This window comes from Panthera onca, chromosome D4 (assembly GCF_046562875.1).
Source record: "Panthera onca isolate mPanOnc1 chromosome D4, mPanOnc1 haplotype 2, whole genome shotgun sequence".
In the NCBI taxonomy this organism is placed as follows: Eukaryota; Metazoa; Chordata; class Mammalia; order Carnivora; family Felidae; genus Panthera; species Panthera onca.
Genome location: NC_138351.1, coordinates 1,631,744 through 1,646,466, shown reverse-complemented (window position 1 = coordinate 1,646,466; position 14,723 = coordinate 1,631,744). Strand labels below are relative to the sequence as shown.

Below are 14,723 nucleotides of genomic sequence, written 5' to 3'. Positions count from 1 at the left end.
GCATGTCCTAGTCTCTGATGTCTAGTTCCCAGAAGGGGGAAAGGGGAAAAGCAGTGGCAGGGGAGAGGGCACCAGCCTTTTAACCCTCTAGTGGTCCCTTCAGCAGAAGGGGGAGGTGTGTTCAGCATCACCATATCTTTGTGTGGGAAGGGGCTATGTGCTCTTGAAGGCCCCCTGACTCATTATCCAGTTAACGCATTTTGGAGTTGGTGGGACCAGCTCAGGATAGCAAGATCTTGCCCATGGTGTGTTCAAGTGACCTAAATATCTTAAGGTCCATTCTCCGTAACAGCTGCCCAGTTCCCTGTAGCTGAGTATTCCAAGGCCACCACATGCAGGACTTCCCAGTGACTTCCCCTGCATGCGGTGTAAAGACTCACGTCTTTCATGCAGAATTCAAATGTTACAGAAAAACGTAATGTATTTCATCATGGCCTGATCCCCAGAGAAAACAGTGCACGATAAGACACATTTTTTCTACTCAAACATTTATCCCTGTATTTAACAACATATGTGGCCATCCTTCACGTGCATGCACAGTGACAGGCCTACCTCAGTTAAAAAAAAAATAAGTATCAACAGTTTATTTAAAATTTTATCATGGAAGTGTTTTGTGAATACATCCTCTGAACCAACAATATGAGGAAAGTGACATGACTTCCCTGGCTTCTCCCTCTCCCCCCGCCCCCTCCCAGATAGAATAATTTCTGTCCCCTTTTCTTTGCATTTACACGCTCACACACAGGTTTGTTTCACAACCGCATATGCACAGAGCTCATGTCGGTACAAGTGTAACTGGTTTTCTTATTTGGTGGAGTGACTTCTGAGTATGCCATAATTTGGTGGTGGAGAGTCACCTGGGAAACTTGTTGGAACACAGGTGGCAGAGCCTCCCCCCAGGTCTTGTGCTTGGGTGGGTGGGTGCAGCCCAAGGCTGTCCGAGGTGCCCATGCTGGGAACCAAGACTCGTCCAGCACTGCTGCCTGTTTGAGGGTTTTGTAGGGCAATCTGTAGGCATGGAAAAGTTGGGTCCAAGAGGATTCGCTGCAGCTATTTTTACTGATGTGACCAAATTTAGCTCTGTCAGTGCATGTGTCCTGTCTGTCCCTTCCCCATCACCCAAGGCAACTGCTGTGAAGACTGCTTTTATTTTGCCAACTTGATTTACATTTTAAAATACATAATTATATAATCCTGAAAGAAGCTGAAAAACGAATTCTTTTGGATTTACACAAACATTGTGAGATTTTACTGACTTCCCACATGCACCCCCCACCCCGCTTAACACACTTAACTATGGTTTGTTTCCCAGGAGGAAGGAATTAACATTCGTTCATTACTACTAACTGAATTCCAAATATTTTCCCACCAGCATCCTTTTTGGATCTCACATCGCATTTAGGGGTGTCATCTCCTTAGGCTCCTCTGGTGTGTCTGTCTCCCATGTCTCAGATGGCTTGAGGAATCCTGGTCTGATACTCTGTGGGATGTCCCTCAGAGTCTGGTGTTTTTCTTTCTCCTTAAATTTATCATTTTTTAAAATGTTTTTTATTTCTTTAAAAAATTTTTTTAATGTTTATTTTTTAAGAGAGACATGGCACGAGTGGGGGAGGGGCAGAGAGAGAGAGGGAAACACAGAATCCGGAGCAGGCTCCAGGCTCTGAGCTGTCAGCACAGAACCCGATGCGGGGCTCCACCTCCCAAACCACGATATGATCTGAGCTAAAACCAAGAGTCAGACGCTTAACCGACTGAGCCACCCAGGTGCCCCATCTCTTTTCCTTTTTAAACACAAAAGGAGAAGGCACGGACTGACATGGTGGGAGTACAGCTGGGACCAAACGGAGTAGGAAGCTCCTAGTCACGCTGTCCTCATGCAGGAATCCCTGCTAACAATGGCCCTTTGGGCTCTGCTTCACTTCGACACTGCCTGAGGTGACTGGTCCATCCCAGTGCTCCCTCTTATTAGCTTGAGCTCTTCAGGTTATGAGTGAAAGGAGCACAACTCAAATTATTTTAGCAAAAGATGGAGTTCACTACTCAGAAACTTCAGAGCAACCAAGAAGCACACGACCCTTCGGCTCACCAGGTGTTTCCATCCTCGCTACTGCCCAGCCGTTTCCTTTTGCTGTCATCAGAGGTGCCTGGATCGCTGCTGGCAGCACATGCTGACCTCCTGGCCTCTTTGCCACCCAGCTGAGGGTGACTCTCCCCACGATCACTCCCACACAAGCCACATGAGTGAGCTTCATTGCCTGAACCTGGATCGTCTCTGCATCCCCCGAACCAATCCCTGGGTTGATGTGATTCCTTGAGAGGATAGTTCTTGATTGTGCACAGGCTGAGGTCACTAGAAGGCCTCGAGATTAGGGATTGTGTTAATTTAAGTCAGACCGAATGAGGAGCGTCCGGGTGGCTCAGTGGGTTAAGCGACCGACTTCACCTCAGGCCATGATCTCACAGTCTGTAAATTGGAGCCCCGTGTCGGGCTCTGTGCTGACAGCTCAGAGCCTAGAGCCTGCTTCAGATTCTGTGTTTCCTCCAGCCACCTCCTCTCCCCGCCCCTCCCCCACTTGTGTGCGCTGACGCTTGGCCTCTCAACGTTAAAAAAAAAAAAGTCAGACCACATGGGCTGAATAGAGGAAGAGGTACTTCTCCCAATGCTAGTGTCTTTTCTAGCCTTTTCTTCTTTTCCTCCAACCACTGCAGATGGGTCCACTCTTCTCCACGTTGTTACTCCACCGTCATTCTTTCAAAGCACCTCTCTCTTTCCCTGTAGCCAGTGGTGTACCAAGTTGGGGATGGGGTGGGCATGGTCCACCAGTGCATCTGTGGAGAATTTAAAAACAATCATGAGGGGCGCCTGGGTGGCGCAGTCGGTTAAGCGTCCGACTTCGGCCAGGTCACGATCTCGCGGTCCGTGAGTTCGAGCCCCGCGTCAGGCTCTGGGCTGACGGCTCGGAGCCTGGAGCCTGTTTCCGATTCTGTGTCTCCCTCTCTCTCTGCCCCTCCCCCGTTCATGCTCTGTCTCTCTCTGTCCCAAAAATAAATAAAAAAAGTTGGAAAAAAAAAAATTAAAAAAAAAAACAAAAACAAAAAATCATGAAACCAAAGTTTAATCTTTTCATCATCACCATATGCTAGTAACTCTAAACACTGTGAGAAAATGCTCCCTGAAAAAAAAATACCACCAAGATACAGAACATTTTCAGCACCACAGAGGTTTCCTTAAAGCAATGTTTTAATACTTAATATGATCCTAATACTTTGGTCACAGATGTTGAGAAAATCTCAAACATGTTTAGGGTCCCCTGACCTTATGAGGGTGTGGGAAGGCCTTCTGTGAGTGGGCATCCCCTCCCCGCTGGGGACTACTTACCCCTGATGAGTGGACTATTTCTACCCCCTTTTTCAGCCATCCCTGGGGAGGGTTCGGAGCTGCTTTCCACCTGGGCCAGTCCTCAAAGCCATCAGCTTGTTTTCCTGACTCACCGGCTTCATTTCATCAGTTTCCAAGGCCTTGCCAGGTGTCTGGTGGTGCTCTAAGCTGTTCGGAGGTTGGTTTGTAGCTCTTTCCTTGTTGGACCATGTATCTGAGGCTGGATTTTCCTCATATACTTCAAAGCGGTATATTGCAACAGTGCATGCAGAAGCAGATGTGAGAATCCAGCTATGTTCTATGAGTCTTTAAAACTTTAAGAAGATTTAAAAAAATGTAAAACAATTCCCACTCTTCTCTGTACTTTTGGGAGATACAGGTTTTTAAGAATATAATGTTTATTTTTAAGACGAAAAGTATTCTTCTAAATTTCACATTTATAATACGGTGAACATTGATAGATATAACCCACACTAGCAAACTTTTTGAAGCTCTCTTTTTTTTAATTTTTTTCAACTTTTTTTTTTTTTTTTTTTAATTTATTTTTGGGACAGAGAGAGACAGAGCATGAACGCGGGAGGGGCAGAGAGAGAGGGAGACACAGAATCGGAAGCAGGCTCCAGGCTCTGAGCCATCAGCCCAGAGCTCGACGCGGGGCTCGAACTCACGGACCGCGAGATCGTGACCCGAGCTGAAGTCGGACGCTTAACCGACTGAGCCACTCAGGCGCCCCGAGGCTCTCATTTTTAAAGAGAATAAGGTGGTCTTGAGACTAAGAGTTTGGGAACCGCTGATCGAATTTAACCGTGACTGCAGCTCTAGAAGATGGTATCGTTAGTGTCACTTCCCTAATGGAAACACCAAGGCCGGGAGCGACCTGCCCTTCGCCTCGCCATCGTTACGTGGCAGGGGCAGATTTCAAACCCCAACCTCGAGCTCAAGGTCCACGAAACCCACTCCTCTGGCAAAAGCACCACTTGGGAGTCCACTCGCCTCTCGGAGCCACGCTTCCTCGTTTGTACAGTGTACAGAGCGCTACCTCGTGGGACTGCGGGTGATTCTGCGTCGGGTAACGAGCAAACGGTGATATTAATAACTCGTGTGAGATGAGTCACATCCCACTTTACAGAAAAGGAAGCGGGGGCTCGGAGCCGCCGAGTGCCTTACTGGGGCTTCCACATCTCGGTGGTCCAAGGCCCACGGACCACGCACTCCCCCGACCGCCATAGCCCCCGGCCTGTGTGGACGCCCCCGTCCCACTTGCCAGCTCGCCCGCACACCCCGCTGCCCGCCGGCTGGGCCGCGTCTTCCCTGTCTCCCAGGCCGCCGAACCTCTACTCCCGGCCAGGCCGGTCCCGGGCGCCGAGGAGCCGCCGGCTCCTCCCGCTTGCCTCACTTCCGGCGCCCGGGGCGGAAACCTCCTTTTCTGTTCTAAAATCCGCGCTCCGGAAGTGAGTCATGTGCCAGCATCCAAGATGGCCTCCTGCCTATCCACCGTAGTGGTCAATGGAGGGGAAGCGGGCGTAAACCCGGAAGTTGCCCGGCTTGGCCATGGCAGCCACCGTGGGCGTGGCTTCCGGCGACTATGAGCCTGGAAGTCGGGGCCGCGGGGTCGAGGGGAGGCCGTGGCTGACAGGCGCTCCTCCCCCCGACGGCGGCGGCTGCTGCCCAGGCGGACCGGCGGTTTCCAGCTCGCGGCCGCGTGAGGCGCCAGGGCCGCACCGGGGGATGGACGAGGGGAAGATGGACGAGAATGAATGGGGGTACCACGGGGAAGGCAACAAGAGCCTGGTGGTGGCCCACGCGCAGGTGAGCGGCGGAAGGTCGGCGCGGTCCCGGGCCATCGCGCCGCCCTGGGGTAGTTCCGCATCTCCCCAGCAGCAATCCCCTACCCAGGGTCGGGTCCACGACCCTCTGGCACCCCCTCCCCCGCCCCGGGTAATTCCGCGTCCCCCTAGCAACACTCCCCCTCCCCCCGTCGGATCCGGATCCTTGACACCCCCCCACCCCCACCCCAGGGTCGGGCCCAAGATCCCCTAGTACCCCCTACCCCGCCCTGGGTAGTTCTGCATCTCTTCAGCAACACTCCCCACCCCCAGGGTCGGGTCCACGACCCCCCTGGCGCCCCCTTCGTTGCCCCGGGTAGTTCCGCGTACCCCCAGCAACACTCCCCACTCCCCCAGGGTTCGGGTCCACGACCCCCTGGGGCCCCCTCCTCCGCCCTGGGTAGTTCCGTGTCCCCCCAGCAACACTGCAACCCCCGTCCTGCTCGGTGCGTTTCCCGCCCCCAGCGCTCCCCTCCCCCCCCCCCCCCCCCAGGTCAGTGCCACGTCCTCGTAGCACCTCTTGCCCCAGCCCCAGGCGGTGCCACCTCCGACTGCCCAGCCGCGGGGGTAGCGGGAGCCGGGATGGGAGTCCCCGCAGCTCTAGAGGTTGAAGAAGGCAAGTGCCCGGGATGGTGCTCTCCCCCAGCACGGAGGGAGTTTATCCTTCAAGACGCAGGGAATTGCCCCGCCGCTGCTGCCGCCAATAATAATGGAGTATTGCCCACAGGTTCTTCTCCAAAATCTTCTAGGATTTAAAGGGGTTGTTTTTCTTAATTCGGTGAGGGCTTTCAGAAAGTCCAATAAGGACTCCCAAGAAGGTGAATCCAGGAAGAGAAGCTTGTGGATTTGTGTGAAGCCCCAGATCTCCCTGACGTTCTGCTGATACAACCAGGCTGGAATGTGGTGGGCAGGGGAGGGGCCCTAGGTGTTGCGCTGGGCGCCGGGCGCCAGGCGCCAGGCGGGGGCGGGGCCCGGGCGGGTGGGTGGGGGAGGTGCTAAGAGCTTGGGAATTGGAGTCACGCAGAGCTGGGCACAGTCCCAGTTCTACCGCTGCCTGGCCCAGACTCCCTTTCTGCATTTGGAGAGCGGAACTAGTAACAAAACCCCTGTCGTGGGGTTGGTACAGGGTGAGGTGAGCAGGAGCTGGGCGAGTCATGCCTGGCAAGTGAAAACTGTCATTCCCTTTGGACTGGGGGTAGAGCCCTGACCCAGTCCAGCAGCTCCTACAGGCTGGTGCGGGCTTTGGGGGTTGCCTGCTCAGTTGTTTCTGCGCTGGGTGTGCTGGGTCAGCTGTAGGGCAAGCTGTGGCCACGCAGGTGGCCCCTGTTCTGCCTTTGCATTTTGTCACCCCTGGCACAGCGAGGGGAGCAGAAGAACCGAGACTGCAGGCTTTGCTCAAGATCTTCGATGAATGGGGGTGAGGCCTAACCCAAAGCTGTTCTTTGTGGGGTCCGCTGGGCCCCTGGTGGTTCCTGGGTGGGTGAAGCCTGGATATTCCCACACAAGTCTCTTTTGTTGTCAGGTTATTGTAGTGACCCCTGAATCATTTCACAGAACAAACACCCGTCTTCCAATTCCTTAGTGGGACGAGTGGTGTATCTTCATGTTATGTAAGGCTAAGGCTTCGTTTAGAGTGGGGCTAAGGGACCGAGTTTCAGAAGGTGTGTCAGGTGAAGGAGCAAGTTCTGGATCTGGAGTAAAAGCACATCAGGCCGGGAGATCGCTGGCCTCCGAGGACTACCCTGCAGGGTAGCTGGGCCCCTCCCTCACCGCATAGCTCTGGCTCTTAGGGCTTGTGTTTCTGTTTCCTTTCCCTTTTCAACGCAGTCACCAGGCTACCCTGGACCTGTGCTTTTCACGCTTTATCTATTTTTTTATTTTAAAGTTTATTTATTTTGAGAGTGAGTGCGCTTGGGGAGGGGTGGGGGGAGGTGGCCGGCAGGATAAGGGAGAGAGTCCCAAGCCGGCTCGCTGTCAGTGCAGAGCCAGTCTTGGGGCTCGAACTCATAAACTTCATGGTCATGACCTAAGCTGAAACCAAGAGTTGGATGCTTAACTGACAGAGCTGCCCAGGAGCCCCCCCCCCCCCGCCTGCTTTATTTTAAATCTAAATTTGTTCTGTGCTCATTTCTGCTCGCTTGGTGTTAGTTCCTCAGTTATCACCACAAGTGGTCTTGTGGGAGAACGTCGTTTCGGCCAAGTGAGGGTTCTGACTGCCTCTTGGATGTGGGGAGGCCTTTGTGCTTGGCCTGGGAAGGAGGACAGAGCCCTGCTGTGCCCTAGGAGAGGGTGCATGTGCTGTGAGGGTGAACATGTGTTCCTGCTCCCCAGACTCTACCTTGTTCATCCCAAGGGAGAGGGCGGCCTTGCTGGGGCTCTCCCAGGTGGGGAGAGCCTTCTCTCCCTCCTTCTCTGGAGAGCGTCGTCGACGTGCAGAGCTGTAAGTCCTCAGCAAGTGGCAAGGCCGTCTTCCCTCTGCAGCATCAGGACACATGGCGCCTTCAGGTGGCCAGTTCCTAGGCCCGTGGGGTGACAGCCTACCAGGCTGGGAGGGCTGGGGGAGTGTGGCACTCGTAGACTGTGGCCTGGGCGTGGAGGAGGAGTGTGGGCCGCCGGGGGGCGGTGGCACCGGGACACGCTTGGGCTGGGCCGCAGGAGACCTGAGGGTAGGCCAGCTCCAGACAGTGCGCCCTCAGCTTCCCCATCACTCCTCCCACGCCACAGCGGGCCAGGTGCCCGCTGTCTGCCCCCTCCGCCTGGTGCTCAGCGCCCCCGGGTCCAGCTGTGCGGTGGCCACCCGGGCGTGGAAACCCCCCCACCGCCAGCCGCTCCAAGGGTGCGGACTGCCCGGGGGGACTCCAGGCACCCACCCTACGGCGGGGTGCTGGGCAAGGGCGGCTCCCCGGTGGGCGTGCACTTCACTGCTGTAGCCCAGGGACGCCGTCATTGTCCCAGTGGCTGCGCTTCTGCTCGCGGGGAGCTGTGGTGAAGCCCGTAGCTGCTTTCCTGCGTGCTGCCGGGATTTCTGTCCGCACTCACTGTCCTGACCTCGTCAGGGGCTTTGGCTCTGCGCTGTCCCGGGTGGGTCGCTGAGAGTCTGGTTCGTCACTCCTCTCTGGAGTGTCTCCGGTGGTGGGAGTGAGCTGCCCTCCAGGTCCCTCGCCTTGGGGTCATCACACTCAGCTGTGGGAATGTGTTCCTCCGTGGACAGAGGTGATGCCAGAGACCTGCCAGCGAGGGTCTCCTACAGAAGTACGAGGGAAGCGCTCGTTTCTGCCTCCTGAGGTGTCCCGGCCTTTCTGAGACCAGACGGTGGTGGATCCTCTGTCTCTGTGATAGTTTTGAGGTCCTGGGCGTCTGTCCGGGTCCATCCGGGTCCTGAGGATGTGAGGTCCCAGCAGTCAGGGCATCTGATTGTCTTCTCGCCTCATGTTCAGGGTTTCTGGTTTGTGTGTCACCCTTCCTAATGGGGAGTGTGCAGGCAGGTGAGAGTTGTTCTGGTTTTCTGTCTTTCTCTCTTCCTCTTTCTCTCTCTCTCTCTCTCTTTTGAATGAGACACATTCCCAAGTCCCGGGCCACTCCCCTGTCATTTTCTGCTGAATCCAGTTCAAAGAGTCTGAAGTTTTTGCCTCTAGTATTTTTTTTTTTTTAACAAGTAACATTATTTGGAATTTTAATGGTATCTGTTCAGGTTGATGTTCGGCCAGGTGAGGCCTCGTCAGAGAGCCCTGCGTGGGGCCTTGTCTGTGGTTATTCCCAAGGTCACCTGCAGTCAGATGGTTAGGATTTGTCATTTCCAAATGGTATTCCCTTTGGTGGTTGCCAGCCCTGACCTTGGTGAGCTGCGCTCTGCCTGGGGGGCACGGGTGTGTGTGGTCTAGGCCTGGTCTCCCCCGGGGGCCTGGTGGCTTCCCGCCCATGCCTGTGCCCGCTTCCTCCTCCTAGTCAGGACAGCAGCTGCCCTGCTGAGCAGGAAGGTTTCTGTGTCACCTGCAGAAGGGTCAGTCTGTAGTACGGGGTCATGCTGGCTGTGTGTGTTTGCACACCTGCTCCGTGCTCATGTGGCCTTGGAGGGTCCGGGGCCTTGAAGGCCACCCACGGACTTGCTAGTGCTTCTGTGTGACACCCTCACTGTGTGTCCCGTGCAGCTGGGGTTTGCCTTACCAGTCCTCCGCTTCTCTTCGGGCTGTCGGCCTTTGCATCTTCACAGAGGTCACCTGAGCACCCCTTCCATCGCAGCCCCCCAGGTGTGCCCCCAGGTGTCAGCTGGGCTCACACCTCCGCCACCACATCAGTGCTGTGGCATCTGTGGGTCCAGAAGAGGCAGCCCAAGCCTGGCAGGGAAAGCGTCCTGCCCGGTGCAGGCCCCTTCTGTCCCCGTGTGTCCTTCCCGTCTGGCCTCCCCGTGGCATCCTGGTTCCCCTCGGTGACGTGTCTCGGTGCCATCCACTCTGCGAGGCTGTCAGCCCAGCACCTGTCCTGGCTCTCATCCCCTCGGCACCCTGGGGGCTGGGGATGTCACCAGCAGCGGCAGCTGGGGCGGCCCCCCGAAGGGCAAGTCTTCCCATTGTGGTGTTTCTTGCTCCTTCCCTTAGAAGTTGTCTGCTCTTCTTGGCCTGTCCTGGGCCACCTCCTCTCCCCGGTGGAAGACCCGGCCTGGGCCCGTCCTTGGTGTCACCTGCCTTGATCCCACCTGCAGCCTCCCTCCCTCGGGCCTCACGTGGGCAGCTGTCCCTCGTGGTGCGTTGTTTTTTGTGGTCTTTGATTCTTATCCGATACCAGTTACTGCCCCATAAAATACAGAATACCGGAGGGAAGAAGGTGAAAAACATCCAGAATTTTCCCACTCAGAAAATAATTTTTGTTAACCACTTTGGTGTACTTCCTTCCATGATGTGCTTTTACTGGTTGAAGAGTCCTTTGTGTCTGTCTCGTTTCCTGCTTTCTCACTCAACTTTACGGCACAAATACGTGGAAAACCTTCACCCTGCGCTCGAGGCTGCAGGCCCCTTGGGCAGCCAGAGTCCCCGCACCTGTGCTGGGCTGGCCGTCCAGCGTTGGGATGGCCGAGATGGGTTCTCAGGGCCCCAGGCGTGTCTCCCAGGCCGTTTGCTCCGCCCCACCTGGGGCCTTCGAAGCAGCCAGTATTTGTCCTCCGTTTGTGACAAGTGGTGGCCTTCACTTTGGGCTTTGAGGTGGTTGAATGTGCGTGTGTCACTCCTCTGTTTGTTGGCTTGATTTTCAGCTTGCGAAGATCCTAGACTCTCACGTGGTGTCCTCAAGGATGTGAATGGTGTGGCCCTCGGCTCCGCAGCCCGTCCCTTTCTCTCCTTTTTCCCGGTGCTTGGTCCTTGACGTTAAGACATTGTCCACTTGTTGCTCCCTGGAGACACTGTCACCAGTGTTGAGTCCTTCTGGACTTTTTCATACAAGCTGAGTGTGCATATACTTTGTTTAAAAACTTTTATTTTGTGGGGCTCCTGGGTGGCTCAGTTGGTTAAGTGTCCGACTCCTGATCTCGGCCCAGGTCATGATCCCAGGGTTGTGGGATTGAGTCCCGTGTCGGACTCCTTCCAGAGCTTGGAACCCGCTTGGGATTCTTTCTCTCCCTCCCTCTGCCCTTCCCCCGCAGGTGCATGTGCGTGCCTTGTCTCTTTCTCTCTCAAAGAATAAGTAAATCATAATAAAATATTTTATAAACTTTCAAAAATGAAGGGTAGCAATCCTCTAGAAAAGTGCTTCAGTCGTCGGTGTGTATGTAGCTACATATCACAAAGCACATGGACCCGTAATCCCATGACCAGCCCCTACTGGAATGTTTTTCAGGAACAGTCCCACCCGCCTGAGGCACGTTCACCAGATCTTGGTCTTACTCGCTTCTGAACTTGACACGGGTGGAACGGTACCCATACATCCCCTCTTACCCGTGTTTGTTTACACAGACGTGTACGAACATGTTTATAAAACTGGGTTCCTTTATAAGGCCTGTCCTGTAACCTTTCCCGTTTCCGAGTGGGTGGTGGCCGCACGTGTGTCTGTGAGCAGGGACCTCCGTCTCCCATAAACTGCAGCACCTCGTCCCACCGTCTGGAAGGCCTCCTGCTGTGTTTAGCCTCGTCACTGTTGTTGGCTGGGTGGGTCGTTTCCCTTTTATTTGGAACTATATGTCATCCTTTCACACGCAGTAGCTAGAATCTTCTCTGCACTCTAGTTACTTTTATAAGATTAACTCCTGGGGGTGAGCTGGCTGGCCCGGGGGAGCCAGGTTTTCTTGCCTGCCCTGTGACCCAGTGCCGGCTCCCTTCCTGCCTCCCCGGGGGCACGGGGCCTCCAGCCCCTTCCCCACAGCCATCCCCCGACCCCAGGCTTCGGGTGGGCACTGACCAAACTTTGTTTTATTTCCGATAGCGTTGTGTGGTGCTGCGTTTCCTGAAGTTTCCTCCAAACAGGAAGAAGGTAAGATTGGTGGGTTTGCCACCCAGTCGTTAAAACAGTTAATTAAGAAAACACTGAATTTTTTTTCTGACATGGAAGTATTAGTGCTAACTGTAGAAATCTAAATGTGACACAGGCTCTCGGTGCAGAAAGTGGGGGTGTCCCCAGTTCCCTCACGGCCAGCGTCTTGACCTGCCCGGGTCACCATGGGTGCCCTGGGAGGGCCCTGGGTGCTGAGCTGGGACACCCAGGGCCAGGGCTCGGCTTTGCCACTCCGCTGGCTGCATCTCCCCATCTTTGGGAGTGTAGCCACGAAAGTGGAGTTGGTGATGCCCGCAGGCAGCGTGACAAGTCATGACAGGCCATTCAGGTGGAGCGCCAGGTTTCCGTTCGCCGAGTCATCTGGGCCGAGGGAAGCTGGTGCTGCTCTGTCGCCTGCCCGCCGCCCCCAGTAGCAGCGAGTGTCCCCCTCCAGCGGGGGAGCAGCAGTGCCTGTCGGGGGATCCCGTCCACGCGGGTGGCGGGGGGAGCGGGAGCGCAGAGTCCGTGCTCGTCTGGGGCAGGAAGAGTCCGGGGAGGTGGGGTGGACGGCTGTGGAAGTGAGGTTGGCCTCGCAGAAGAGAAGGGGACCGAGCGGGAGAGCCGGGGCTGCCCGGGGCCTAGGGACGGCGTGGTCTGTGTGGAGGAAGGTGGCCCCAGGCAGGAGGGCGTTTTCCTGCCTCCGCTGCTGCAAGCAGAACACATGGTGGTCTGTTCCTGTGGGATCCAAGCAGATCTGAGTGGAAGCTAGAACGTTCTCCAGGCAGCCTCCTCCCCCGCCCGCCACCCCTGAGGCGCCCGAAGCTTGTGGAAAGGCCAGCATTCTCTGGATGCCTCCCTCCGCTTTCCCCGCTCAGACTCACCGAGGCAGCGTCTCTGAAGGCAACAGTTTGCCTTTATTTTCTGAGCGGTACGACGTGGCACCAGTCACGTTAGGGTGGAGAGCTGTGCGTGACAGTCCTGACAAGAAGAGCTTTCTGTCGGGAGCTCTGTGGCTGCAGCTGTAGGGTGCCACCCCGAGGGCCCGCGGCTCTTTGTCGCGTGTGGTCCGCTGCAGGCCGTGGCAGCTCCGTCCAGAAGCTTCCCAGAGCCCCGGCCCCCTCCCGGCCCCCTGCCAGGACCCTGCCGTCCACCTCGGACTTGCTGCCTTGGGTCGGAAACCTGTTCTCCCCCAAACCTCACAGCCTGCGGGCGCGTCACGAGCCTCTGGCTGGGGAGGACGTACTTACTCTATCTACATCTAGATGCTGAGGACCGAAATGTAAACACCCGGTGATTTTTGGCCGTGACAGATTTTCAAAGTTGTGTTCCTCAGAGGGCGCACCTGGGCCGCTGGTGGGATCCACAGGAGTCCCGGGTGGGAGGAGGGCGAGGGACAGACGTGGTTCTTGGGTGGATGGTGTGGAGTCTGTGGGGCTGTGGGACGGGAGCTCTGGGGGGTCCGGTGGTCACCGGCGAGGCTCGCCTTCCTCCTGAGCCAGGGCGCCTGGCGTGTGCGTGGTGCTGTTTGCTCCCTCGGAGGCCCCGGTCATTGAGGCTCCCCTGTGCTTGTCCATTACAGGCCTCAGAAGAGATATTTCAGCACCTACAGAACATAGTGGACTTCAGCAAAAATGTCATGAAAGAGTTTTTGGGGGAGAACTACGTCCACTGTGGGGTAAGTGACTTTCACGTACACGGTCACGAAGTCTGCGTTCACACGCTCTGTGTCCGTAACACCAGCTTCTCAAGCGTAGTCTGGACCTTTGTGCTTCCGGACAGCCCTGTGGTCTGCTTTCCCAGTGCTTTTCTTCTGTGCTGTGTGTGAGCACAGAGCAGGTAGTGTTCCCATCTTCTAGACGACCAGCCTGAGGTTCAGAGAGACCGCGTGAGGTCCCCATTTGCTGGGACCCCTGGTCCCTGCCACCCTGCTGTCACGGGGGGCTCCAGCTTGGTGAGGGTCTCGAGAGAGATCCAGAAGCATCGCTGAGCCCTCTGCTGCTGGTGGTCCCTCAAGTGAGTTGGGGAGGAGTGGGGCCCCCACGCTGGGGATGTGTGTGACCTGCCTCTTGGGAAAGCCTGGCTGAGGCCCGTGTGGCATGATGGCCTCCCATTGCCCTTGGGTGGTCTGTGTTGCTGGCTCTTGCTGCTGCTTCTTGCCAAGGGGTGCCTGTTACAGACGAAGTCATGTTGGGACACGCAGGAGGGGGCACTGAGGCAGCCACGGCGGCCCTGCGTCCTGGCGGCCCTCAGCAGGTGGCGTCCGTCCCCTGCCTGGGGGCGGCCATCCTCACGTATCACGGGCTTCTCGGAGAGCAGGGCCCTGAACCGACAGGAGCCCTGTGGTTCGGAGCTGAGAGTGCGGCCTCTGTTTGCAAATACTGTGGCTTGAGCTCATCCTGAGAAGCCGGCACCGAGGAGGTAGAGGGGAAGCCGAAGTGTAAGGGTTGCCTGACCGAGTAGACTTAAGGCACAACGTCCTCTAAGTGGGTCCCCTGACAGCTTGGGACGTGTTGTCGGTGCTGCTGGGGGTCCGTCAGGGCTGTGGACCCCCTTCCAGGCTGACGCCACCGTGGAGCCGGCTGCTGGCTGGGGGCCTCAGCACCTCCTGATGTGGGCTCACTGAAGGGCTCTGAGTGTTGCTCTGACCTGGCCCTGGCTTCCCAGGCTCATGATCTGAGAGATGACCTGTCCTTTTCACAGCTTCCTGCTGGCCTCCAGGGGCGTCCCCGGGCAGCGTGGGGCCACAAAGGGGCAAGAGGTCCCGGGGCTGGGACCACCCCTGCTGAGGTCCCCGGCTGTCCAGTTGAATTGTGAAGGCCTGAAGCCCGTGGCTGTGAGAGCCCTGCGTCTGTGAGCGGCCTGGACGGTCTCTGAGTGAACGTGGGTGTGCTGACTGCCGGCTTTCTTCTTGAGGACGGGGCATTTCTCTGTCCTGCAGCTCTTGGGGGAGCTCTGGACGTTTTCTCCCAGGCAGGGTCAGCAGTGAGGGCGGTGGCAGCTCAGGGTCCCAGCCGACAGCGGCCTGGTAGGTAGGAACAGCATCGGGGCTCACGCGGTGCTCT

General features: G+C 56.5%; 1 protein-coding gene and 1 long non-coding RNA gene across 2 annotated transcripts in view; one reads left to right on the top strand and one right to left on the bottom strand.

The window, feature by feature from the left end:
* Positions 1 to 1,129: 1,129 nt before the first annotated feature.
* LOC144614009 (uncharacterized) lies at positions 1,130 to 4,918 on the bottom strand. Its single transcript, XR_013551549.2, has 2 exons — positions 3,493 to 4,918; positions 1,130 to 2,829 (listed from the first exon to the last, which is right to left on the bottom strand). It is a non-coding gene; the product is annotated as an uncharacterized LOC144614009 (long non-coding RNA).
* Positions 4,919 to 4,939: 21 nt separating this feature from the next.
* Positions 4,940 to 14,723, top strand: part of IPPK (inositol-pentakisphosphate 2-kinase) — a 48,849-nt gene continuing 39,065 nt past the window's right edge. The window contains exons 1-3 of the mRNA XM_078436122.2: positions 4,940 to 5,188; positions 11,614 to 11,661; positions 13,241 to 13,336. Coding sequence (XP_078292248.1) covers positions 5,108 to 5,188; positions 11,614 to 11,661; positions 13,241 to 13,336 — 225 coding nt within the window. The 5' untranslated portion in view covers positions 4,940 to 5,107. The remainder of the gene's footprint in view (positions 5,189 to 11,613; positions 11,662 to 13,240; positions 13,337 to 14,723) is intronic.